Source organism: Rhinoderma darwinii, chromosome 1 (genome assembly GCF_050947455.1).
Source record: "Rhinoderma darwinii isolate aRhiDar2 chromosome 1, aRhiDar2.hap1, whole genome shotgun sequence".
Classification (NCBI taxonomy): Eukaryota; Metazoa; Chordata; class Amphibia; order Anura; family Rhinodermatidae; genus Rhinoderma; species Rhinoderma darwinii.
Window position 1 is genome coordinate 496,183,808 of NC_134687.1, and position 25,398 is coordinate 496,209,205.

The window sequence follows — 25,398 nt, forward strand, 5'->3', positions numbered from 1 at the left end:
CCTGGTGCCTCGTATCCTGTCTTGTACATATTGTATAATAAAATATCTCTTTATTACAAATTTACATTAAAAACCCATGTCACATATAGATAGAACATCTCAAAGGGGTGGCGTCTTCATTCTCTAAAATAAAACCAAATGTTATACACTTCTCCACACTCATCTGATAATCACGAGCACTTTGAGAATCTCACTTTTATCAGGTTCTGCAAATACTTGATTAATACAAAAACAAATAAAAAGAAAACATTCCTAAAAACTTTACATCAAATTAACAATGTCCAGACAATTTTTGTTTTGCCTTCTCCCTCATCTAAATCCATAAAGACTCGTGTGAGTGACGTCACCTCTGCCTCCTGTGTAAATTTGCTGGAGGGGGATGGTCTCTTACACAACCATCTACACAAACCTCAAAATGTAGGTTACTCTCATACACATTTAATCTGGATTACTCATTGGGGTCTCTTACACATTTTTAGATCTTCTGAAACTAAATTAATTAGCTCAAAAAAAAACAAAATTGTACCTGATCAAACCAAAATTGTACCTGATCAGTTCCTTCACCCTTCCCCCCTTTGTGGACTCTGCGAAAGTAATGTAGCAGAGTTCAAAACTACATCTCAACATAACAATAATTTAACCCCCTGTAATGTACAACAGCCTGAAACAAAAATGACTTTTTCCTGACAAATACATTTGATCTTTACAATGACATAACTCATGTGTGAAATCAAAAACAAAACAATTGTAGTTAGTTATTCAATAAAACAGAAAATATTATATCTGATAACATTAATTACTGCAAACCAATAAACTGTATATAAAAATAGGGAACAGAGGGGGCACATACATTTTCAAAACCCTGTGTCTCACAGTATCTGTAGTTTAATACATCTGAATTAAATTCAAAACACATGAAATCTGATCACATCAGAACACATAAATATCGTAACTTTTATAAACAACAGCGCATGCGCAAAAGAGAAGAAATTTATTTAGGTTTGTACACATTACTGATATATATATATATATCTAAAAGCAGTGCATATTGAAATCCTTTGTCTCATCAGCCCTGCAGACTGCACCCAGTCTGCCCCCCTCCTCCTCCCAAACACAGCACACTACAGGGGAGAGGGAGGGGGGTCACACACTCATTTCTCACAACTTCTAGTCTCACAATCTTAACACTTTCAATGCCGGCAAAACAACATACGTATCTGCAATCATTCATCACACCATTGTATAGGAATTATCTACGTTCAAAACATCAACCACATAATCTTTAACAATACAATCTGTCGGCCACCATCTCTATATTATGATGACGTGTTGTTTCATCAGTGAACTAGACTGGAACTTCTGTAAATAGAAAAAACACTACAAATGACAAAATTAACAAGGTGATTATTTCATACTGATTTGGTTGGGCCTGGCGTGGCCACATCAGGGGCAGCCTCTCCCATTGGAAACACAGTGCGCAGCTGTGAAGGGGGGGGGGGGGTTTCCCACCAACAATGAGGACACACTCAACATGAGGTACGGAAGCCATTACCTGGCGTCGGCTGGTCCTGTTTTCTAATACATACAATACCTTTCTTATTCCTAACTTCCTCTTCTCTTCGCTTCATTAAATCATATGCCTAACAGTCTATATGATACACGTAATTTATATAACAATTTTCGGTCAACGACTCCCAGGCCTCGCCGGAAATATTAAAATTCCTCAGTCCACAGCCCCCGGTCCGCCGAAATATAATTTTATTTTAGACTCTCCGGCTACGCTGGAAATATTAAAATTTCACAGTCGATAACTCTCCGGTCGCTTATATAATCTTTATTTCGATTCTCCGGCTACGCTGGAAATATTAAAATTTCACAGTCGATAACTCTCCGATCGCTTATATAATCTTTATTTAGTCCCTAATTACACAGAGGATGGTTAGTCGGGCGCGACTAAGGTCTCACAGGTTTTTTTTATCTCACAGCGGAAAATATCACCTCTGTCGCCTGAGATAATCCAGGAAATCAACAAAAGGGTTCTACAGATCGCCACAAGACTGCCCACTAACACAGATAAGACGAAGATTTATAAAATCAATTCGCTTACCGTGTTATTGCGGAGGTGATCAAATTCCTTCAGTGGGCAACTTTGAGTCCTCTGTTTCACCCTGTGATTGTCGACTGTCCGGATTTTGATTTTTCCTCGAGTGAGGTCCCCGTTCGGGCGCCAAATGTCAGGTCCGTATTTCACACCGAATAACCACCTCTGTAAATTGAAAGCTGAAGGCATGCCTGGAGAGAAGTACACCACACAAATGTCTGAGGTACAGCTTCAATGTCAGCCAGGAGGAACTGAACTTTATTCAGAACAAAGAAACACACACAGAGAAGACACATGCCCCTCCCTATAGATGTGGGACTTGCTTGAATCCCATTGGCTCTTCTGCTGTAAGTCTTCCTATACATTCTTCTGCACACTCCTCTTTGCATTCCAGGGGGCGGTGTCTTCCATAGGTGTGTCCGACATGAACAAAGAACTTGTTATATATATCAGTATATTACACAAAGAACTGAAATGTATATACATATGTGTGAGGATAATATTTTTCAAACAATATACATAGTATTGATCCCTCACATTATCACCGCCTTAGTAATGGCCGCTGGCTGATTGACAACCTCCATTACTAAGGCGGGGCTTAATGTTAGCAGGTGCAGAGGCCAACACTAACCCCCATTATTACCCCGGTACCCACCGCCACCAGGGGTGCTGGGAAGAGCCGGGTACGGACCAGTACCCGTCCATCTGTAGTGACGGGCAGGCACCGGGGTAGTCGCAGGATGGTAGTATTAGGCTGGAGAAGGCCAAAAACAGTGGCTCTTCCCACCCTGGTAATGCTGCCTGCTGCTGCTGTGTTGTATCTGGCTGGTTATGAAAATTGGGGGGGACCCGACATCGTTCTTTCCAATTATTTTTAATTTTTTTTAAATTACGTGGGCTCCCCCCATTTTTCATAACCAGCCAGATACAATAAAGCAGCAGCAGCCTAGCATTACCAGGGTGGGAAGGGCCACTGTATCTAGCCTTTCCCCTCTTGATAATACCGGCCTGCGGCCACCCCAGTGGCCGACCATCACTACAGATGGTCAGGTACTGGATCGTACCCGGCTCTTCCCAGCACCCCTGGTGGCGGTGGGTACCGGGGTAATAAAGGGGGTTAGTGTTAGCCTCTGCACCGGCTAACACTAAGCCCCGCCTTAGCAACGGATGCTGTCAATCAGCCGGCGGCCATTACTAAGGCGGTAGTAATATAGTTTAAAAAAAAACACAAAGACATAGAAAAAATATTTTATTGAAATAAAAAAAAAAACACACAACCCTCATTAACCATTTTATTGATAATAAAAAAAAAGTCGTCATTGAAGTAGTCCTGGAATCCGCCGTAGTCCAGTAACTCATGTGTTAGGCTTAGATACAGGGCCCATGTGTGATACTGTCTGTGGGACCCTGTATCTAAGCCTACCACAACGTAGGCTTAGATACAGGGTCCAGCAGACAGTAATCGTATACAGTATAAGATTACTGTGTGCTGGGGCCCTGTATCTAAACCTACAGTGTGGTACGCTTATATACAGGGCCCAGCAGACAGGATCACGCATGGGCCATGTATCTAAGCCTACCATGTGATTGGCTTAGATACAGGGCCCAGCAGACAGGATCACACAATCTGTGATCCTTTCTCATGGGCCCCCTAAGCCTGCTACATCGTAGGCTTAGGGGTTGTGCAGTCCCTGAACATTGATGGCCTATCCACAGGATAGGCCATCAATAGCTGATGTGTCTCCCGGGACCCGCAAATCAGCTGTTTTGAAGGGGCCGCAGCACTCGTACGAGAGCTGCGGCCCCTTCATTTCACTACTCGCTTACACTGTGAATCGCCGACACCGATTCACAGTGTGACCGGAATGAAGGGGAGCAGCTCTCGTACGAGTGCTGCGGCCCCTTCAAAACAGCTATTGGCGGGTCCCGGGAGTCAGACCCCGCCAGTCAGGGCTACTAATCTTACCTTCCTCTTCAGCCGCGGCGGTAGTTCTATCCTTTCGATGCTGTGCGCGGCGCATAGCGCTGTGACGTCATGCGCTGCGCACAGCGCTTGACGTCAGGACCTCCGCTGCGATCCGGAACCAGGAAGGTAAGTACAGTCTGTTACTATAGTAACAGGGGCCCGCGGCCCTAGTTACTATAGTAACTTTTTATTGATGTGGTGCGGGGGGCTGTGGGCCCCCCTGGCTTCGGGGCCCGGTCGCAACTGCGACCCCTATAGCTACACCAGTGCCTATACACAGACCCACGACTATCCCCTATTACAGACCCCAGACCAGACTACCCCTAAATAAAGACCCCATACTATCACCTATTACAGACCCCAGACCAGACTACCCCCTTGATGCAGACCCCAGACCAGTCCACCTCTTAATACAGACCCAGACTATTCTGCCACTTAATACAGACCCCAGACTAGACTATCCCCTTAATACAGACCCCCATACCATACTACACCTTAATACAGAACCAAAACCAGACGTACAGATACTCACCTCTCCCTGCATCTTCCACCTTTATCTCATTTATTATACATAAGTAAAACCTATTGGACCAACTACGCGTTTAATATTCGTAATATATCATTATTATCGTTGTTGTTATTATTATTATTGCTACTACGGATTCTAACAGAGCCTCTCGACTATTATTAAACCTCATATTTACTGCTACTAGAATATAGAACCGTTCTAGATTCTTAGTCTCTGAGATAAGGTTCTACACGTCGGAACTGTATAGTGCGTATTCTTTGTTTCCGGACGGTTGATTTACACTTGCGCACCATACATTGTTGTGTTTCCGCTGTGTTGCTAGGTAACCAGTAGCATAGTGTGACGGCGGCCTTGAGCGGGAAAGCAGGATTGCCGGCTGCTGTTGGAGTGGCAAGTGTGCTGCTCATAAGCGTCCCCTCGGTTTTTTGCTGCTCCCCAGAGGAACTGTGTGAGGAGAGCGGCGGCTTCCAGCAATGGCTGCTCCTCAGCCTGCCCCCGGCCTAGACGCAGTGTTGACAGTGAGTGGCTCGGTGCAGAAGTACGTGACTAAGAAGAAGAAGGTGTTGACCGCAGAGGAGGCTGAGCTGTATGAGCTGGCGCAGGCAGCCGGCATAGTCATGGACCAGGAGGTGTTCAAGTAAGAGCTAGGCGTCAGTCTGTATACTATACACGGTCATGACACTCCATGGTGTCTGGGGAGGCTGGAGCATCATGTCCTCTACCCATCTATGACATTACTAGCAGGTCCCGCTTACCTGCTCCACTCCCTCTCCTTGTATATGACCTGGATCCCAGATAAGTCCCTGTTCAAATCATATTTTTTATTATATTTGCGTTAAAGCTCCTGACCAATAAACTGAGTAGGTGACCTATACTGTGCGGCATACGTTTTTTTTGTGCTCTCCTGTTGTATGGAATATCTTCGTCTAGGATACTTTTTTGGCCTCCGTTAGGCTAATGGACACCCATTGACACCATTATCGCATATGTCGGGCGCTTTCTTGGTGCACACGATAAATGTAGGGTAAAAACCTGATGTGAACGGGGCCTAAGACTCTCTGCAGATCACGTTTCCTGATGTATGCCACTGTGTAGTATGTTTCCTTTTATTGTATGGATATCGTGGGCTTTTTTTTTTTTTCAGTATGCTAATGTAGAGTATGGCAGATGTATGCAAGTAATCTGTCCAGGCTACACGTTTGAGCTAGATGTGTGTATGTATATATATATATATATATGTATGTGTGTGTCACGATACCAGAATTTGAACTTCGATAAGGATTTCGATACCAAAACTATACTTTTGCCAACAATAATAATAATTAAAAAAAAAAAAGTACTTCCATTTTCTGATGTGAGGCACGAGGTGTGATGAATTTTGAACCTCCATGTGCCTCACATTAACAGTAATTAACCCCATCATGTTCCTCAGACATGGGGTTAATTACTATTAATGTGAGACACGTTGGTTGAACTTGATGGACATGTGTCTTTTTTCAGCCGTACTAACTATGTAACTATGTAACGTGGAGGTTCAAAATTCATAATACGTCGTGCCTCACATTAATATTGGCCAACGCTGATGTGAACAGGTTCTAATAGTTTTTTTCGTTGTACATCCCCTTTAAGGCTATGTTCACACAGTTTTTGGACGGGGAAACCGCGCCGCAAAACTCGCCAAAAACCGTCCGAAAATGCCTCCCATTGATTTCAATGGGAGGCGGAGGCGGTTTTCTCCCACGAGCGGTAAAACCGGCTCGCGGGAGAAAGCAGGGACATGCTCTATCTTCGCGCCATTACGCCTCTGACCTCCCATTGACATCAATGGGAGGCAGAGAAAGTGTATTTCGCTGCGTTTTATGCCCGCGGCACTTAATGGCCGCGGGCGAAAATCGGCGTGCAGGCAGAGGAAAATCAGCCTCGAACTTCCTAACAGAATTTTGAGGAATATTTTCCGCCTGCAAAAAACTCTGTGAACCCGGCCTAAGAGGTGCGTGCGTACCTCTTGATATATTTGCCGCATCTTTGGCTTTCTGTGTAATAAATTCAGGCCTATGCCTTCTATGAGCAGCTGTAAATTTGCGTCATAACGTACGTCCGTTTCTGGCCTAAACTATGACAGATATGTAGTTCCAGAATAGACCACGCCCCTTTGGCAAATATTTGACACAATTTCCAACTTTTTTTACACCAGAAAACTGATGTAAACCTTTTGATATATTCCCCCCTATAGTCCCTGGAGGGAAATTACTTATTCAATTAGTGCTACAGAACATACAGGAGAAGCCATAACTGATCAGACGCAGTCACAGGCAGAAAATGCAACAACTACATCCAGCCGAGGGCAAGAAAAAGCTGCGAAAAACGCTTTCTCTGCCTCCTATTTACTTCAATGGGAGGTCAGAGGTGGAACCACGGCAAGAAAGAGCATGCTGCCTCCGCGAGCGTCTTAAAGCTGCCGCGAAAAAAAAAGGCCTCTGCCTCCAATTGAAATCAATGGGAAGCCGTTTCGGACCTTTTTTGCCGCCGATCCCGACGCGGTTTCCGTGTCAAATACAGTGTAAAAAAAAACTGTGAACTTGGCCTAAAGGAGTATACTGGCGTTGTCAAAAGAAGCTCATTCATTGAATACTGTGCACATTTTCTAATATACTTAGGTTTTTACTATGCAAAATCACACCCAAACCCCAACAATTTAAAAAATATTTAAAAAAAAAAAAGTCCACTGTGTATGCTAATTATTTAAAGTGTACCTCCACTTTCAGCGATAAGCTATATATAAATCACTTGTATCAGCTATTTTGGCCGACGGTGCTATAGTTTTAGAAATTGTTGCGAGAAAGGGGCGTGGCTAACAGGAGTCATTTGTAACGTGCCCCATTCTCCATTTTGGCGCTCAGAAATGAGATTGATGGGTCAGGAATGGCATCCAATGGAATTTCTTTTTGCCCTGGTAAAACTACAGATTAATAAAACGGTTGTAAGCGGGCGGGTAATAGCCCTCAGCTATGCTGCAGTTCTGCCTATATAATGGCATGCCAACTTTTAGCCATTTGCTCTGGTGGATCCCCCTCCCCCTATCTTTGTATGATGTTTTTTTGTTCTTATGTGTTCGATACCGTTTTATGTTTTCTAATCTTTCTCTTGCATTAACAGAATAATTGTGGATTTATTAAAGATGAATGTGGCTCCGTTGGCAGTGTTCCAGATGCTGAAATCCATGTGTGCTGGGCACAGACTTACAGACCCTGTTTCTGCTGAGGCGAATGCCACAACCTTACTGACCACGCATTCAGACACAAGAGGTAGGACATCTAGCTGCCTTGATGCTATGACTTTCTCCAAATACACAGCAGCTGGGGGGGGGGGGGGTCATGTAAATGGCATTACCCTAATATACTGGTGTTATTATAAATGTGCCCTTTACCAGCCAACGTGATAGACAAAACCCTTCACAGCTGTAAAGAGCTACAAGTTCCTCTACTTTCCTTTGCTGAAGCTGTTAGCAGAATACAGACGCTGTTTATGGTAGACTGTATTCAGTTAATGCTGTGCTAACATAGGTTGTCTCAGTGTCTGTCATGCAAATTGGTGAGGGCCTTCGTGTCTTACTGGAAACAGGTAAAATTTACTGACCTGACATTCCAGGCAAAATTGCCAAGTTGGGTGATGATGTGGGGGTGTCAGTCTCAGAAATGGCAGCCCTAGTGGATACTGATTTCCCTAACAGCCGGGAGAACAGCCCATCTAGTAGTCGGCGGGATGGTAATGCAGGTAAGCCAAGACAATTGATAGTCGTAGGGGATTCTATAATCAGGAAGACGGATAGAATAATTTGTCGCCAAGACCACCTCAACCGAATGGTTTGCTGTCTCCCTGGTGCCAGGGTTCGGCATGTGGTGGAACGGGTGGACAAATTGCTGGGAGGGGATGGTGATGATCCAGCTGTCGTGGTCCATGTGGGTACCAACGACAGAATAAATGATAGGTGGAAGAGCCTTAAAGGGAACCTGTCACCAGCATTTCACCTATTGAACTTTACTTATCCCTCACTGGCTGCTGCTATAAAAAGTTAATTGCCGTTATCCCCGCTCCTAAACTCCTCCTCTGACTGTAAATAACGGCCTGCAAACATTTTGCGCCTTTTATCATAATATTCCAGTGTCCCGTTGTACGCTCGCACCAGAAGAGGACATCAATGCACAAGCGCGGGATTTTGTGTGCTGGGGGAAGGCGAGCAGCTGTCAATCAAGAGTAAGGAGGCGGGGTAAACTCGGAAAGACTTGAGGAATGAAGATATGACTCTTTTCAAACGAAGATTTGACTCTTTTCTGCTCATTAGCATACGGTGCGGGAACACTAAAAAGCGAAATACTAAAGCTACAGAGCCGGCTAAGAAGACAATTATAGGTTATATAGAAATGATTTTTCACCCACTACCACCAGGTATTGCTGGTTTAATAGGTGAAATGCTGGTGACAGGTTCCCTTTAAGAATAATTTTAAAGAACTAGGATACAAGCTGAAGGGAAGGACCTCCAAAGTCGTATTCTCAGGAATACTGCCTGTGCCATGCGCATCACAGGAAAGACAGCGGGAGCTTAGGGAGTTAAATGCATGGCTGAAGTCTTGGTGTAGAGGAGAAGGATTTGGGTTCCTAGAGCACTGGGCTGACTTTTCATTGGGGTACAAACTGTATTCTGCAGATGATTTGCACCTAAATGGAAGGGGGTCCGCTGTGCTGGGGGAGAGATTTCTAGCTGGGGTGGTGGAGTATTTAAACTAGGGCTGAGGAGGGAGGTCAATGTAGAAAAAAAAGGGGTAGCCAGGTTAGAGAGGGGTCAGACTATATTGGTGGGGGGAGAAACAGAATGTGGGGAGAGGACTAGACAACAAGATAAGGAGATCCTTTCGTTACAAAACATCAGTGTAAATAAAAGGGCCCGATTAATGTCAAATCACATTTCTGATAATAAAAGTGAAAAACTGACAGGCAAGTTAAAGTGTATGTTCACAAATGCCAGAAGCCTAGCAAGTAAAATGGGGGAGCTGGAGGCCTTGATACTGGAAGAAAATATAGATATAGTTGGTGTTGCTGAAACATGGCTGGACTCTTCACATGACTGGGCTGTAAATCTACAGGGTTTTACACTTTTTCGGAAAGACAGGACAAATAGGAAAGGTGGTGGTGTATGTCTGTATGTGAGAAGCGATATGAAGGCGAGTGTGAAAGAGACAATAGTGGGTGAATACTGTGAGGAGGTTGAAACCTTGTGGGTGGAACTAGAAAGGGAGGTAAACACTGAAAAAATTACTTTTGGTGTAATCTATAGACCCCCCAATATAACTGAGGAGATGGAAGTTCAGCTATATAAACAGATGGAGCGGGCTGCACAGGCGTGTACTGTAGTGATAATGGGAGATTTTAATTTCCGGGATATTAATTGGTGTCATGGTTCGGCTTCAACTGCAAAGGGGAGACATTTCCTCAACCTGTTGCTGGAAAATTTTATGGGCCAGTTTGTGGAAGACCCGACTAGAGGTGAAGCTCTGTTGGATCTGGTCATTTCTAATAATGCAGATCTTGTTGGGAATGTCAATGTTCGTGAAAACCTCGGTAACAGTGATCACAATATAGTTACATTTTACCTATACTGTAAAAAACAAACGCAGGCTGGGAGGGCAAAAACATTTAATTTTAAGAAAGCCAATTTCCCCAGGATGAGGCCTGCAATTCAGGATATAGACTGGGAAGAACTAATGTCAAATAATGGAACAAATGATAAATGGGAGATTTTCAAATCTACTTTGAGTTATTATAGTGCAAAATTTATTCCTACAGGTAATAAGTATAAACGACTCAAATTAAACCCCACATGGCTTACACCTTCTGTGAAAGGGGCAATACACGACAAAAAAAGGGCATTTAAAAAATACAAATCTGAGGGTACAGCTGTAGCCTTTGTAAAATATAAAGAGCTTAATAAAATCTGTAAAAATGTAATAAAATTAGCAAAAATACAAAATGAAAGGCAGGTGGCCAAGGATAGTAAAACAAATCCCCAAAAATTCTTCAAGCATATAAATGCTAAAAAGCCAAGGTCTGAACATGTAGGACCCCTAGATAATGGTAATGGGGAGTTGGTCACAGGGGATCAAGAGAAGGCAGAGTTACTAAATGGGTTCTTTAGCTCTGTATATACAACTGAAGAAAGAGCAGCTGATGTAGCCGGTGCCAGTGCTGTTAATATATCAGTTGATATACTGAATTGGATGAATGTAGAGATGGTCCAAGCTAAATAAAATAAATGTGCACAAGGCCCCGGGACCAGATGGGTTACACCCTAGAATTCTTAAAGAGCTTAGTTCAGTTATTTCTGTCCCCCTTTTCATAATATTCAGAGATTCTCTAGTGACTGGTATAGTGCCAAGGGACTGGCGCAGGGCAAATGTGGTGCCTATTTTCAAAAAGGGCTCTAGGTCTTCCCCGGGTAATTATAGACCAGTAAGCTTAACATCCATCGTGGGGAAAATGTTTGAGGGGCTATTGAGGGACTATATACAGGATTATGTGGCAATAAATAGTATTATAAGTGACAGCCAGCACGGTTTTACGAAGGACAGAAGCTGTCAAACTAACCTAATCTGTTTTTATGAAGAGGTGAGCAGAAGCCTAGACAGAGGGGCCGCTGTGGATTTAGTGTTTTTGGACTTTGCAAAGGCATTAGACACTGTCCACCATAGACGCCTAATGGGTAAATTAAGGACTATAGGTTTAGAAAATATAGTTTGTAATTGGATTGAGAATTGGCTCAAGGACCGTATCCAGAGAGTTGTGGTCAATGATTCCTACTCTGAATGGTCCCCGGTAATAAGTGGTGTACCCCAGGGTTCAGTGCTGGGACCACTATTATTCAACTTATTTATTAATGATATAGAGGATGGGATTAATAGCACTATTTCTATTTTTGCAGATGACACCAAGCTATGTAATATAGTTCAGTCTATGGAAGATGTTCATGAATTGCAGGCAGATTTAAACAAACTAAGTGTTTGGGCGTCCACTTGGCAGATGAAGTTTAATGTAGATAAATGTAAAGTTATGCATCTGGGTACCAACAACCTGCATGCATCATATGCCCTAGGGGGGCTACACTGGCGGATTCACTTGTTGAGAAGGATCTGGTTGTTCTTGTAAATCATAAACTCAATAACAGCATGCAGTGTCAATCAGCTGCTTCAAAGGCCAGCAGGATATTGTCGTGTATTAAAAGAGGCATGGACTCGCGGGACAGGGATGTAATATTACCACTTTACAAAGCATTAGTGAGGCCTCATCTAGAATATGCAGTTCAGTTCTGGGCTCCAGTTCATAGAAAGGATGCCCTGGAGTTGGAAAAAATACAAAGAAGAGCAACGAAGCTAATTAGGGACATGGAGAATTTAAGTTATGAGGAAAGATTGAAAGAATTAAACCTATTTAGCCTTGAAAAAAGACGACTAAGGGGGGACATGATTAACTTATATAAATATATGAATGGCACATACAAAAAATATGGTGAAATCCTGTTCCTTGTAAAACCCCCTCAAAAAACAAGGGGGCACTCCCTCCGTCTGGAGAAAAAAAGGTTCAAGCTGCAGAGGCGACAAGGCTTCTTTACAGTGAGAACTGTGAATTTATGGAATAGCCTACTGCAGGAGCTGGTCACAGCAGGGACAGTAGATGGCTTTAAAAAAGGGTTAGATAATTTCCTAGAACAAAAAAATATTAGCTCCTATGTGTAGAAATGTTTCCTTCCCTTTTCCCGTCCCTTGGTTGAACTTGATGGACATGTGTCTTTTTTCAGCCATACTAACTATGTAACAAGCAGTTGTAGAGCAGTTAATCTACTGCTTTTCGGTATAAAATATAACTTGTTTATTTGGATGATGTTTCAGATTGGGATCATAAGGCAAAAGTACCTTTTTTTTTTTCTTTTTTTTTTTAAAGTCCGTCCTGGACAAATTCTGGTTACCAAGTCAAATCTGATTTGGATTCGTGGATATTAGAGCACTGGGACCCCCACCAATCGCTAGAACGAAGCTGCTGAAGTGTTCGTGTGAGCGCTCAGCCGCTTCGTGTCTGTTCGGCTTTTTCCGGAAAGCTGATGTATCGGAGTACGGTCTCATAGACTTTCTATTGAGTCCGTACACCAATACATTTATTTCCGGGTATCAGGACTCTGACCCCCACCAATACAAACTTATGACATGTCAGAAGTTTGTCAAACGTTTAGCTACACTTTAAATAAGTATAATTTTTTGTGCTTTTTTTTATTTTTTTTCCAGCAGGTTCATTGTGAAAATCAGGTTTGTACTGTGTTATTTCAAATATCGAACATGTCTGGAGGTAAAATCATTGCTCTTAAAGAGACTGTCACCACATTATAAGTGCCTTATCTGCTACATAAGGAGATCGGCGTTATAATGTAGGTGACAGCTGTGCTTTTTATTTAGAAAAACGATCTATTTTTACCATGTTCAGAGTGATTTTAGATTTATGCTAATGTCTTTCTTAATGCCCAACTGGGCGTGTTTTTACTTTAGACCAAGTGGGCGTTGTACAGAGGAGTGTATGACGCTGACCAATCAGCGTCATACACTCCTCTCCATTCATTTAGTCAGCGCATAGTCACACTGCGTTGTTCACTGTGCTGTCTTATACTGGCACATTAACGTTACTGAAGTGTTTAGATAGTGACTAGACATTCCTTCCAGCCAGTACGGGATGTCTATTCACAATCCCGGCACTTCATTAACGTTTCTGTGGTACTTACAGCAGAGCAAGCGTAATCTCGTGAGATCTCGCTGTAAATGACAGGTTACAGCGAGATTACGCTTGCTCTGCTGTAAGTACCAAAGAAACGTGAACTAAGTGCAGGGATTGTGAATAGACATCCCGTACTGGCTGGAAGGAATGTCTATTCACTGTCTAAACACTTCAGTAACGTTAATGTGCCAGTATAAGACAGCACAGTGAACAACGCAGTGTGACTATGCGCTGACTAAATGAATAGAGAGAAGTGCATGACGCTGATTGGTCAGCGTCATACACTCCTCTGTACAACGCCCACTTGGTCTAAAGTAAAACACGCCCACTTGGGCATTAAGAAACTCATTAGCATAAAGCTAAAATCGCACCTAACGTGGTAAAAACAGATAGTTTTTCTAAATAAAAAGCACTGCTGTTATCTACATTACAGCGCCGATCTCCTTATGTAGCAGATAGGCCACTTATAATGTGGTGACAGTCTCTTTAACAGAAAGCAAGTATAGATCAGCAGCACTGGGCAAAGAGATATAAGTTGGGTGCAAGCTTCTTAGGTCACAGTCCAATGTCCTTTTGATTGCTCTTAACAAATGTTTCTGAAATCAGCCATGTTGCCTCTCTTTTTATGCTTGTCTCTTTAAATTAGAGCTTCCATTTCTCAGTCAAGAACTGTAAAATTCCTGCTCCACACTCCTTTTCCTCTTATCTTCGAGCACCAAGAATTAAAGGCGCAAAGATTGTGGTCTACGGCTCTGTCGATGCTTGTTCACCTCTTTCTCAAGGTCCCCCTCGTTCCTTCCAGCTTTCTTGCTGCCTGTTCTCAGCATTCGCAGGTTGCTTTTATTAGTATATTCTACAGGGATGACTTTGGGGAACATTTATGCAAACTGATGCACGATAAGGTAGTTCTAGGATTTATATGAAACAGATTTCTACTATAATGTCAAGACCCTTATCTGTGCGTGAGTTTTCTTAAAAGACCCCAGTAGTCTGCGATCACACTAGGAACCAATTATATTGGCTTTCTTATCCTGTTCTTGGCATTAAATTTCTTTTTTCATGTAAGGCTTTGTTTACATATGCGCTTGTTTTTGTCCATTCTTCTGTTCTGACATAGGAACAGAAGGACGAAAAAAACGAAAGTGCCCAAGTCATTGCATCATGGGCACTACCAGTGTCCGATTCAACCCATTGACTTTAATGGGTTCCGTTGAGTTCCCCTAAGAGTGTTCGTCACTTTACTAAAAGATATGCAGCATTCTGCGCCTTCTCTTCCGCCATTTTTCACTGGATCTGCCAAGGATGCCCCTAACGGAGCCTCCGACGCAGATGTGCACATACCCTAACAGTCTGTGTTGGACATGTGAATCTGCCATTATTAGACTATTTGAATGTAGTTGGTAAAATAACCCGGCAGACGTTTGCAATGTTATGGTTCCTATTGTAACCTGACAGCTGCCTCGGTATGTGTGTTCATGCAATGGCAGTGTCGGTTCTTTGAGGTTTAGATCATCTCACCATACAGAATAAATGCACACATTTATGGCCATTATTATTGGAGGTTAAAGGCTAATTCTACATTCCCTACTAGGTAAAAATGGGATCGTTCTTGTGACAGAAGATTAAAGCGTAACTAAACGTTCGATCAGCTTTTTATTTTCTAGCAGCATGTGTAATATAAATATATTTTGTAATATACTTTATTAATGAATTTGGGCTCCTTTTTGTATTATATGTGTTTTAAATGGCCCCTCTGACACTTTTTCTTTTTACTACATTTTATTTCTTGTATGTCTCCTGTTGCTAGCAGAAATCCGTACACCATTTGAATGTATCGGTGTACGGATTCTGCTGCCTGTGTGTACGGGTGGGCGGTGGCCCCATCGTGACGTCAGGAAGGTCTCTCTGCCTCTATGTACTATACAATTCTCTATAGAGTAACCGGCAGCAGCAGAGCACAGGGAGGGGAATGACAGCTCTGCTGCTGTCCGGTCTATGGTATGTGTGAGTGGCGCTTCTGTAGCAGAAGCGCAGGTCTAGTGGCGGCTCCCTCTCTACATCCAGAGGTGGGACCCGCATCTATCTGACATTTATGACATCCTGTGGATGTGTCCTAAATGTCTCTCTCGTGGGAAAACCCCTTTAACTGTAAAGTTCCTCCAGTCTGCAGGGCGGCAGTGTATTGTACTTTGACATTGTTTGGAAGGTGAGGCCTGTATAGGAATTAGTGTTGTGTTTAGCATTGTAGCTCTTGTAAATGCATCCATAATACCGCTGCCATTACCATTTCACCACATTTTTATGCTTTTATGTGTCCTAGTTACAATTGTATTTTCTAGCAGGCATTTTAGTCCTTTTTGCACTACTTGTTGATCTATGGACACCATTGTATTTTTTTAGGGCAAACTCTATAAGGCACCCATACATGATGCAATAATAGATCATCTTTTCTCGTAGATAAACCGTCTTTGTTAGAAGGTTCCCCTAAAAATAAGCTGATCGCAGAGTGTCCTGCTGCTAGGAGCCCCGGTGATCGTGGGGGAAAGCAGCAACAAGTGTGCAAATTCAGGAGACGTTACATGGTGCCTATAGAAATGAATAGCTTGTCTGTTGCACGAATGTGCTGGGTCCTTGAGTGAGAGAGTCTGGTAGGTGCTCCGTGTAAGTACTTGAGCAGGGACCCCCTTTAATTAACTCAGAATGGCCCTAATATGCTGTTGAGACAATGCTTTTTTTAAAGCTGACAACCATCCCTAAAGCTTGCAGCCCCGGTTATCTACCGGTCATACAGGTCCAGCTGTTGGAATCCAGGCTGACGTTGCATGCAGCCGCACATTTCTTCAGCAGCAGGGTCGGGCAGAGAGTTGGTTCTCCAAGTTAATAGAGGTGAGTCCGGATTTACAGGCCTATCTCTGACATTGCATATGGACAGGGACACTCCTTTTACTATCTTCTATGTAATTAATATTTATTAGGCAATTGGTTCTGCCCATTGGAAACGTTTCTGCTATTACCAATAAGATGCAGCAGAGTGACCTGTGTATTTGATCCTGGACTGTGGCAGGGATCAGCAATGTTCTCTGCTGAGGTGTCCGGCAAGTTCACGTTATTTCATACACTCCTTCCTGCGTGTGTGGAATATCTCACACTGACATAACAAATGCTCCAGGCATTAAAAGATGATTTCCTGCCTCATTTTATAGGTCATAGATGTTGACTGTAACTCCTAGTTGGTAAGGCTATTTGTTTTTGTCCATGAATCCTATCCATCTGATCTTTATTCTTAAAATGGGTTAAAAACTTTACTTTATGACTGAACATAAACCTTGAAATTGTACTTGCCGGTCTGTACAAATGTCCCTGGACCTGGCCATGTCCACTAGAAAGAAAACCTCCACTGTTTTTAATTTGCAGGCTGCGTTCAGAGACCTGGGAAACTGTACAACAGATATAAGACTGCGTTCACACCCGTGTCGTCAATTTCCATTTTTCTGTTCCATTATAGAAGCAGAAAAACTAAGTTAATGGAGTGCCAGATTTGTTGCATGGGACCAGGAAAGCCTTCTCCAAAGGTTGTATAATCCGGATGATGCCTTTCCTGTTTACACATTACACACTCCGACCCCGTTCTGGACACTACATATGACTCCCGTATACTGCCATATAAATGCAGCATTACTCTTTCAACTATGACATCGTTATAATTTTAAGATAAAATAGTAATATGATGGAAAGTAGACCATTATGGAAAAATGATTTTCTGTCTGTGGGTTGAGGTATATAGTGCTGTCCTCTTCTGTGGAGCTGTACAATGTGACATACGACCGTGCAGTTATTACTGGTCGACTACATGTTACCATACAAATCTTTGATCACTATAACCTATACAACCTATGAATAAGTAGAGAAGTACGTGTTTCTTTTTAGATGTATACTTGGCATGACTAGGCCTTATATAGATTTACAAAAATGGGGATTCTAGGATCTCTCATTAGATATAACGGAGATCCATGGGAAATCTAATCATATAAATTCTCTCCGTTTTCACAATGTGAAGAGTGTAAAATTCTGCCATTCTGCTCTTGAGACATTTGAGCTTTTTAGTCCTTGACATGACGAAGAGAAGGTAAAAATACACCAGGCTGATAAGGCCCTGTTCACATCACGTTTACCTTCCGTTTGGGCTTTCTGTTCATCTGTTTTGTCAGAGGAACAGATGAACGGAAAGATAAACGTTAAGTATAGTTTCCGTTTGCAAAACCATTGATTTCAATAATACTTTTTTGGTTTCAGTTTGCATCCGTTCCACTAGGTGTCCATATTTTTTTTTTATGGCAACCGTAACACAGTGTGCTACGCTATTCTTCCCATCTGAAAAACTGAAACCTGGCGGCCTACTGAAACCAACTGAAAGAAAAAAAAATACTATTGGAAACAATACTTTGTTTGTTTGTCTTTTTGTTCCTCTGATGAAACAGATGAATGAAAGGCAAATGTGATGTGAACAGGGCCCAAGCTCAGCAGTAACTAGAGTCTACGAGTAAAAGGGGTTATTCTAATATATTCATAACTGTAGAACAGTAGAAATATATCTGCAAACAGTCGTACATGACATAAAAATATATGTACGCACCATTAAATATTCTGCTAACATTGAGCTGCATCTCCCTATAATTCCATGTCCTCCTGTTTTTGCCGCTTAGGCTGGGTTCACACAGAGTTATTTCCTCTGCCTGCACACCGATTTTCGTGGCGTTTTTTGCCCGCAGCCATTGAGCACCGCGAGCATAAAACGCTGCGAAATACGCTTTCTCTGCCTCCCATTGATGTCAAAGGGAGGTCAGAGATGTAAATGCCCAAAGATATGGCATGTCCCTTCTCTATTCTCTGAGCCGGTTTTTCCGCTCGCGGGAAAAAAAAATGCCTCTGCTTCCCATTGAAATCAATGGGAGGCGTTTTGTGGCGCGGTTTCCGAGTCAAAAAACTGTGTGAACCCAGCCTATGGATTGCTTGTATACATTTCCCATTCGCTTTCCATGATGGTGGTGCTTGCTTCCGGGGGCTGTGCTGCTGCTGCGTGGCTTTGGTCTAGGTTAGCAGCATTTCCTGCGGCCGGCTTACTAGGTGTCACACAAGTGGCAATCTTTGATGACTGTGTTGCTAATGTTCCTTTACACCTTAATAAAGGTCTACTCTGCTATTTATTCTGTAGCCCCACAGGAAGTGCGAAATTGTGTAAAAGTTAATATAATTGGTTTAATGTGCACTTGTAGTTTTTGTTTTTCATAAAATATTTATGCTTTGAGGAAAGATTGACATTGTTTTTTTGGATACCTGAAAACCCTAGTGCAGAAGGGAAAAACGCAGATAATAGAACGGTTTACCTTGACTGGTGCGCGCGCGCACACCCTGTCCTCCACACTGGAGAGCTGCTTATAGATGCTCCTATTTAAAGTATAATTTTCTAATGACCGTGTCGCTTTAACACGTCAAAGCATTAAGCCAGTAGGTGTGTAGAGGGTCTGGTGTACATCTGTGTTACACGGATCCCAACTATGGCGCCTGTAGAAATTTGTGAACCTATACTGTGTTCTTCAAATACACGCCGGTTTTTCCTCATGGATTCTGTGAGAAGAAATCTCCTGGCATGTTCATCACCTACTGTATTATGGAGCATGGCTTTTAGAGGAGATTATGGTGTCTACGGGTCCGTACAAGTCTCTGCTCATGGCATGCTGTGTGCATGAGGCTTAAATCAGGACTAGCTTGGTTTGTACTTTGAAAGTAGCGCTGGTATTCCTATGTTAGTGACATGGTAGCAAATAGACCGCATTAGTAGATCTGTCCGCTAAGTCTCAGACAGAAAACGTGCCAAATTTATCAACATTTGCACTGACTGCCTTGCCTAAGTACTGTAAAATAATTTTGCCCCATCTAACCAGACACTTTTCCCTTCCCTATTCCACCACTTGGTTGGTTAGCTTGCGCTAGTTTTTTCAGCCAGTAATGTGACGTATTTTTGGCAAACTGTCATTTTAAGGCATTCCCATTTCCACTAGACCACGTCTACTTTCCAGCTAAGCCACGCCCCCTTGTCCACCGCACCAAGTGTCTAAAACCATTAATAAATGTGCCCCATTATACTTCGTACTGCTATGTAACTGATCATATAATATCCCTTTCTGTAACTATTACTAAATTCTTCTGTCAGAAACATGTGGTCTGTGGAGGGAAAAGAAGCGTTTCGAAGTTTCACTCATAATTACTTAGAAATATCAATTTAATTGTTGAAAATCAATCCTAATTTTTATAAAAATAATTATTTTCCCTTATGTAGTGAGAATATGTATTACTGGCCCAATGTACAAAAAGACTGGATTTCCTTTTCACGATCAGGACTCTTCTACATAGAAAAGTTAATAAATTCCCTCCGACGGGCTATCCATGTGTGCTTATATTTTCACTTCTCAAACCAGATATGAAAATGTATTAAATAATTCTTGGTTGATTATACCAAGGCGTGTCGTCATAAACGGCATCTATGTATTTATCACCTCCAGACACCGATTCTAGAGAAGCTTTGTGGATTTCTCTTCTGATCACAAAGAAACACTTTGGTTTTCTGGTGTTACTATTTCTGTGCTCGCTTTAGCCTTTTATATTGAAGGAACATGAACAATTCCTAATAAATACATGGGATATTAACACGTTTTTGTTTTTTCTCTGCAGGAAGAAATAAATTTAATCCTTCAACAAACTCGAGCCAAGGCCCATCTGAACGTCGCGAAGGGTCAAGTCAGCGAGTGCCCCGGCAGTCTAGTGCTAGTCGTATGCAGAAGAGCAGCAGCTCCGGGAAAAGCAGTGGAGGAAGCAGCACATAGGGGATGAGTGTCCGTGGTCTGAAGGAAAGCCACACTTACAATGCACTGATGACTGGGAGTTTGCCGTTTCATTTACAGCAGCCTGATCAGCAGTGGTACGACAGGAGAATCCTTCCAAAACCATGTAAAAGGTGATCTATGTAAATGACAGATCAGTAACAAAAAACTTCTGTTTTAGGGTGTGTTCACATCAGCGTTGTCTTTCCGTTGAGGGTTTCTGTCGGGGGAACCCCTCAACGAAAAGGCAAACTGAATCTATAACTTCCGTTTGCATCACCATTAAACTTCATGGTGACGGATACTTTGCTAATGGTGTCAGTTTGTCACCGTTGCAAAAGGTTTCTGTTTTTTGACTGAATCAATAGTGCAGTCGACTGAGCTATTGATTCTGTAAAAAAAAAAAACCTGAACCCTTACGGAACAGAGACAAAAACGGAAACTATTATCAAAGTATCCGTCACCATTGAGTTCATTGGTGATGCAAACGGAAGTTATAGATTCAGTTTTTGCCTTTCTTTTCGGGGTTCCCCCAACGGAAATCTCAGACGGAACCCATTTAACGGAAAGACTACGCTGATGTGAACAGGCCCTTTTGAGTGACTAATGGCGAGTGTTACTGACCTGTTAGTTTACTTCAGATTGTCGCAAATGTCATGTAAAATGGAATTTCAGGTTTCATGTTAATAAAGCTTAATCACCGTATAAATGACATTTTCGACAACTTTTTTTTTTATCCTCCCCATTTTCACAAGACATTACTTTGCTGTGCGTGAATGAGAAGATTCCTATTTGCATCCAGAGACGGCAAACCTGTAGAAATCTCGTCCTGTTCTCAGCTTAGAAGGGGATACAATTGTACCCAGTCTAGGTAATGCTCTGAGATGAACAGCCTGGACTCCAGACTGATACATTGTAGCAAACTACCAGCGAGAGCTGTGCAGCTGCTGATGTATTTATCTCACAGAGCATTGTCTAGATAGATACAATTGTGTCCACTTTTCAGCTAGGTTTACAGTCTGAATGTAAACTATTCTCCTTCACTGACAGCAAATTAATCTTGAAAATGTAGAGGAATTGAACCACAAAGTATATTAGAAAGTACGTTGTGCACCGACGTAGCCTTACTGTATAACATGTAAAAACTTAGATGTGTATACGTCTGGGAATCAAACTTATTTATTGATGGTAAAATGGTATCGTTGTTGATGATAGATCAGTCTGCTTTATTTCTGAAATCTCCTCCTCTTGTATTCACTTCTGAGCAAAGAGCAGGACTAGGTACGTACAGGCTTGCAGCCTATGAATGTAATAATGTGTACTCATTCACTGACTGCAAGCTAATATCTTGAAATGGTGAGAAATTGAAACCCAAAGTGTATTAGAAAGTTGTGTAACTTTTCATTTATACTGTGATTTAAGCTTTCTTTAAAAAAAACAAACAAACATGGAAAACCCCTTTAAATACTGTCTGTACCAGTGTGTTCTATGGGTTGTCCTATCCGTTTTGGCCATTTTGAAGCTGCCACGATAGAATGATCTCTGCGGATCCAGCTGTTTAAACCCCTGGCAATCTGCTATCCTTGGGCAGCTATTCAAATGAATTGGAAAACATGTAATACTTGCCAGTCTGCAGCGGTTCTTTACTCTGACTAACGGAGCTGATAATACCCTTTTATAACATCCATACATCCCAATAGGACATGTGGTTGTCATGTTGGGACATGCCCTTCAATTTACCACTAAACTTAGAAATGAATGATAAATGTTAACAGGAGAAATAATTGCTCTTAGTATTGATTCCTATGGGAGTTACGGAAACAGCCGAGCCTGCTTGATTGACTGTTTCTGTAACTCCCATAGGCATCAATGGAGAGAGCCACCTCACCTGCAAGCAGCAGCTACCTGCTCAACAGAGGGGAATGAGGTTGCGTGACCCCCATTTCTGAGATGGGTGGGGTGACCTACATCTATCTGACGTTTATGGCATATGTTACCTCCTAGCCCAACACATACAGTAGGTGCTTCAGACCTGCCCTTTTTCCCAAATATCTTGTTTGACTTGCACTGAAGGGAGATATAAAATCGGTTCATCTGGCGATACAGGGATACATAGGTTTTTGTTTTGTCTTGGTAAAGGCTAGGGCCTGTTCACATCAGTGTTGGCCTTCCGTTCAGCTTTCCGTTGCGTTCGGCATCTATTGCGTCAGATGAATGGTATTTTTTTTTTTGCTTGCCTCCGTTCCGCTAGGTTTCAGGTTTTTTTCACACAAACAATAGCGTAGTGCTGACAAATATGTAGTGTGACCTCTGCCTGCATTATAGAAGGTAAGGTTATTTTATTTGGCGGGACTATGATGTAAAGGCTTATGTAGAAATGGCTTTAAGCCATGCTGCTATGGTAAAGGTTTTGGTGGACAAAATTGTAAGCTAGATACGTCGTAAGATGGATTTACTGTGCCTTGTGCTGATGTAATATAATGTGTGATGATCCCGATGTCTGCAGATGTTGTGTAGCATTTAGCTAAAGCCTTATGAGTAAACCTGAGTAGTTACATCGTGCAATGGCAGAGCCTTATGTGTAACTTGTAAAAACTGTATAAGGGCCTCTTCACATCCGCGTTTGCTTTCCATTTGCATCACCATTGATCAGGTTTCCGTCGAGGGGTTCACCCGACGGAACCCCTGAACGGAAAGCCAACGCTGATGTGAACCGGCCCTTAGATGTATATACGTCCTGAAAATGTATTTATCGATGGTAAAATTGTATTATTGTTTGATAATGTCGGCTTCTAAAATGTCATTGGCAGTATAACATTGCTATTGAGGTTCTGTATTTTTGGACTTAAATGATATTGCAGAATTTCATGTTCACAGAATGTAAATTTTGTTGAAAATAAAAGACTATGATAGAAAACCAGCTGTCTTAGTGGGAGTTCACACCTGCGTTGTCCATTTCATTGTTCTGCTCTGTCAGAGCAGAAAAGCAAAACGAATGAAATGCCGGAACCATCGCATGGCGGAGACTAACCTCACCGGGCGTACTGCATTGACTTGTAAAATGGTCCATTGGGTTCTGCACTGGCGTCCGTCGTTTTGATGGGAAAATTAGCTCTAAACCGTATAATAAATAAAGTACCGAAATCTGCAATACTAGATTTCCTTGTTGTCTGTCTTGGCCCTTTTGAGTTTGTGACTGCGCCAGAGAAATTAAACTGCTAGAAGGTTTGAAGTAATTTGACTTTTTTTTCACTGGTTTCCAGTTCGTTCACTCTATTTCCATCTTAGGGCTTGTCCACACGTATCGGAATTGCTGCAGAAAATTTCACACAGCATTGTGGATGAGGGGTTAAATCTCACCCACTTTGCTGCTACTGTATTCTGCTGTGTATTTTTCGTCCGCATTTCCGGGCGGAAAATACACCAATTTTGTTGTGTGGACAGTTTATACGGAGAGTTGCTTTATTGCAGAGGAGAAATATATTTGTCAAGATCTTGGATACGAATATCACTAAAGCAAAATTTATAGGGGATCTATCACTTCCTGGGAAACTTTGTCGTAATAGGGGGGACCAAAATATAAAACCTTTCTGAAAAAATATGTATAATAATAATTTCCTCTCTAATACAGTAATTAGTTCTGGCCCTTTGAGATGACTTCCGCTAGCTCTTCACAAGCAGCAGTGAGCATTTTGACTGCTCTGAGATTTTTTTCTTCTAAGCTGGGAGAGCCCATTATTGGGGCGGGGGGTCGGTGAGTGTGTAGAGGGAACATTTCTGCTGGTGTCTTACTTCATGCTGGATGTAATTATATTGGCAGTAATGTAACATGGATTACTGTGTATTATGGAGCATCAAGAGGAGGAGGCTAGAAGATGCAGAAGTAAATCCTGTCACAGCTTTCTCCTCGGTGTGTCTGTCAGAAAGCTATAGACTGGGAATCGCTGCTTATGTAATTTGATGGTATTCTATATCCGTTTAATCCAAACCAGAAAGTCGCAAAATAAATTACTTTTGTTGACAATCGTTAGCTGGCTGGCAGAAATTCTCTGCCTTATGGCAAACCTGAACCTGTGTAAATACTGTTTTTTTTTCTTCATTCGTAATACTGAAATGTGTGGTAAATGCTTTATTTCTTGCATAAATAAAATATATATTCCTTGAAATTAATTACTGTAAGTCTTTGAATATTTTATTTATTTATAGAGGCATCATTGAGTTTGTTTAATACAAGATCCAAACTGTGCAAACATGTATTATACCTGACGGCAAGAGGATCAAGATTCTTTTTCATAACATTTTCACCGTTAACCCCTTCCCACACCTTGATGTAATGGGACGTCAAGGTGTGCAGTAAGTTTGCGCACCTTGACGTGCAGTTACGTCTGCCCTTTAAAAGTTAACCGCCGTGCGGCGCTACACCGCAGCGGCGATTAACTGTGTAGTTTGTCTGCCCTGGTGTCCGGGCAGAGTACAAGGGACCAATCGAAGCGGTCGCTTGTTGGAGAGGCTCAGATTGGTTAGTCTGTACAGACTTCCCAATCGGAGCTTAGAACATTAGAGAAACTACGTCACAGGCTCTGATCTCCTCTGTTGGAGTCAGGAAGTAGAGGAGATCAGAGCCTGTAGCTGTCGTGTGCAACAAAAGTTTACAAAAAAACCTTAAAATCCCCAAGAACTCCTTGAACATAGTCTCTAACTGTGATCACCCCCCCCCCCTTCCTCTCCCAGTCTATAAGGGAGCTTTTGTTTTTTATTCAAAAAAATCTAAAAAAAACTTTAGTCAGCGTCTCTTTAGTCAAGCCGCCTGTTCGTCTGCATCAGTCAGTCATCGTCTTTTTGTAAGTGTAGTTTAGTGTTAGTCAGTTTTAGTGTCCTAAAATAAAAAATATATATTCGTGTACGTTCGTGTTAGGCCTCATGCACATAAAAAAAACTTGTGGTGTACAACTCCTTTGTAATATACAGGAGCACTGGTCAGGAGGGGACATACCTGGAGTACCAGGAGAAGGTGATCAAATCCCTTCTCTTTGGGAATGTGGCAGAGGTAGGAGAAAGTTCTGCCTCTGCAAGTACTGATGTCCCCAAGATAGTTCCAGGGCAGCCACTTTCCTGG

At 42.2% G+C, this 25,398-nt stretch overlaps 1 protein-coding gene across 1 annotated transcript; it reads left to right on the forward strand.

The window, feature by feature from the left end:
* The first annotated feature begins 4,901 nt into the window (after positions 1 to 4,901).
* Positions 4,902 to 24,452, forward strand: MZT2B (mitotic spindle organizing protein 2B). Its single transcript, XM_075835696.1, has 3 exons — positions 4,902 to 5,233; positions 7,753 to 7,901; positions 20,134 to 24,452. The coding sequence occupies exons 1-3, from the start codon at positions 5,070 to 5,072 to the stop codon at positions 20,283 to 20,285; spliced, it is 465 nt and encodes a 154-aa protein (XP_075691811.1). The 5' UTR covers positions 4,902 to 5,069; the 3' UTR covers positions 20,286 to 24,452.
* The last annotated feature ends 946 nt before the right edge of the window (positions 24,453 to 25,398 follow it).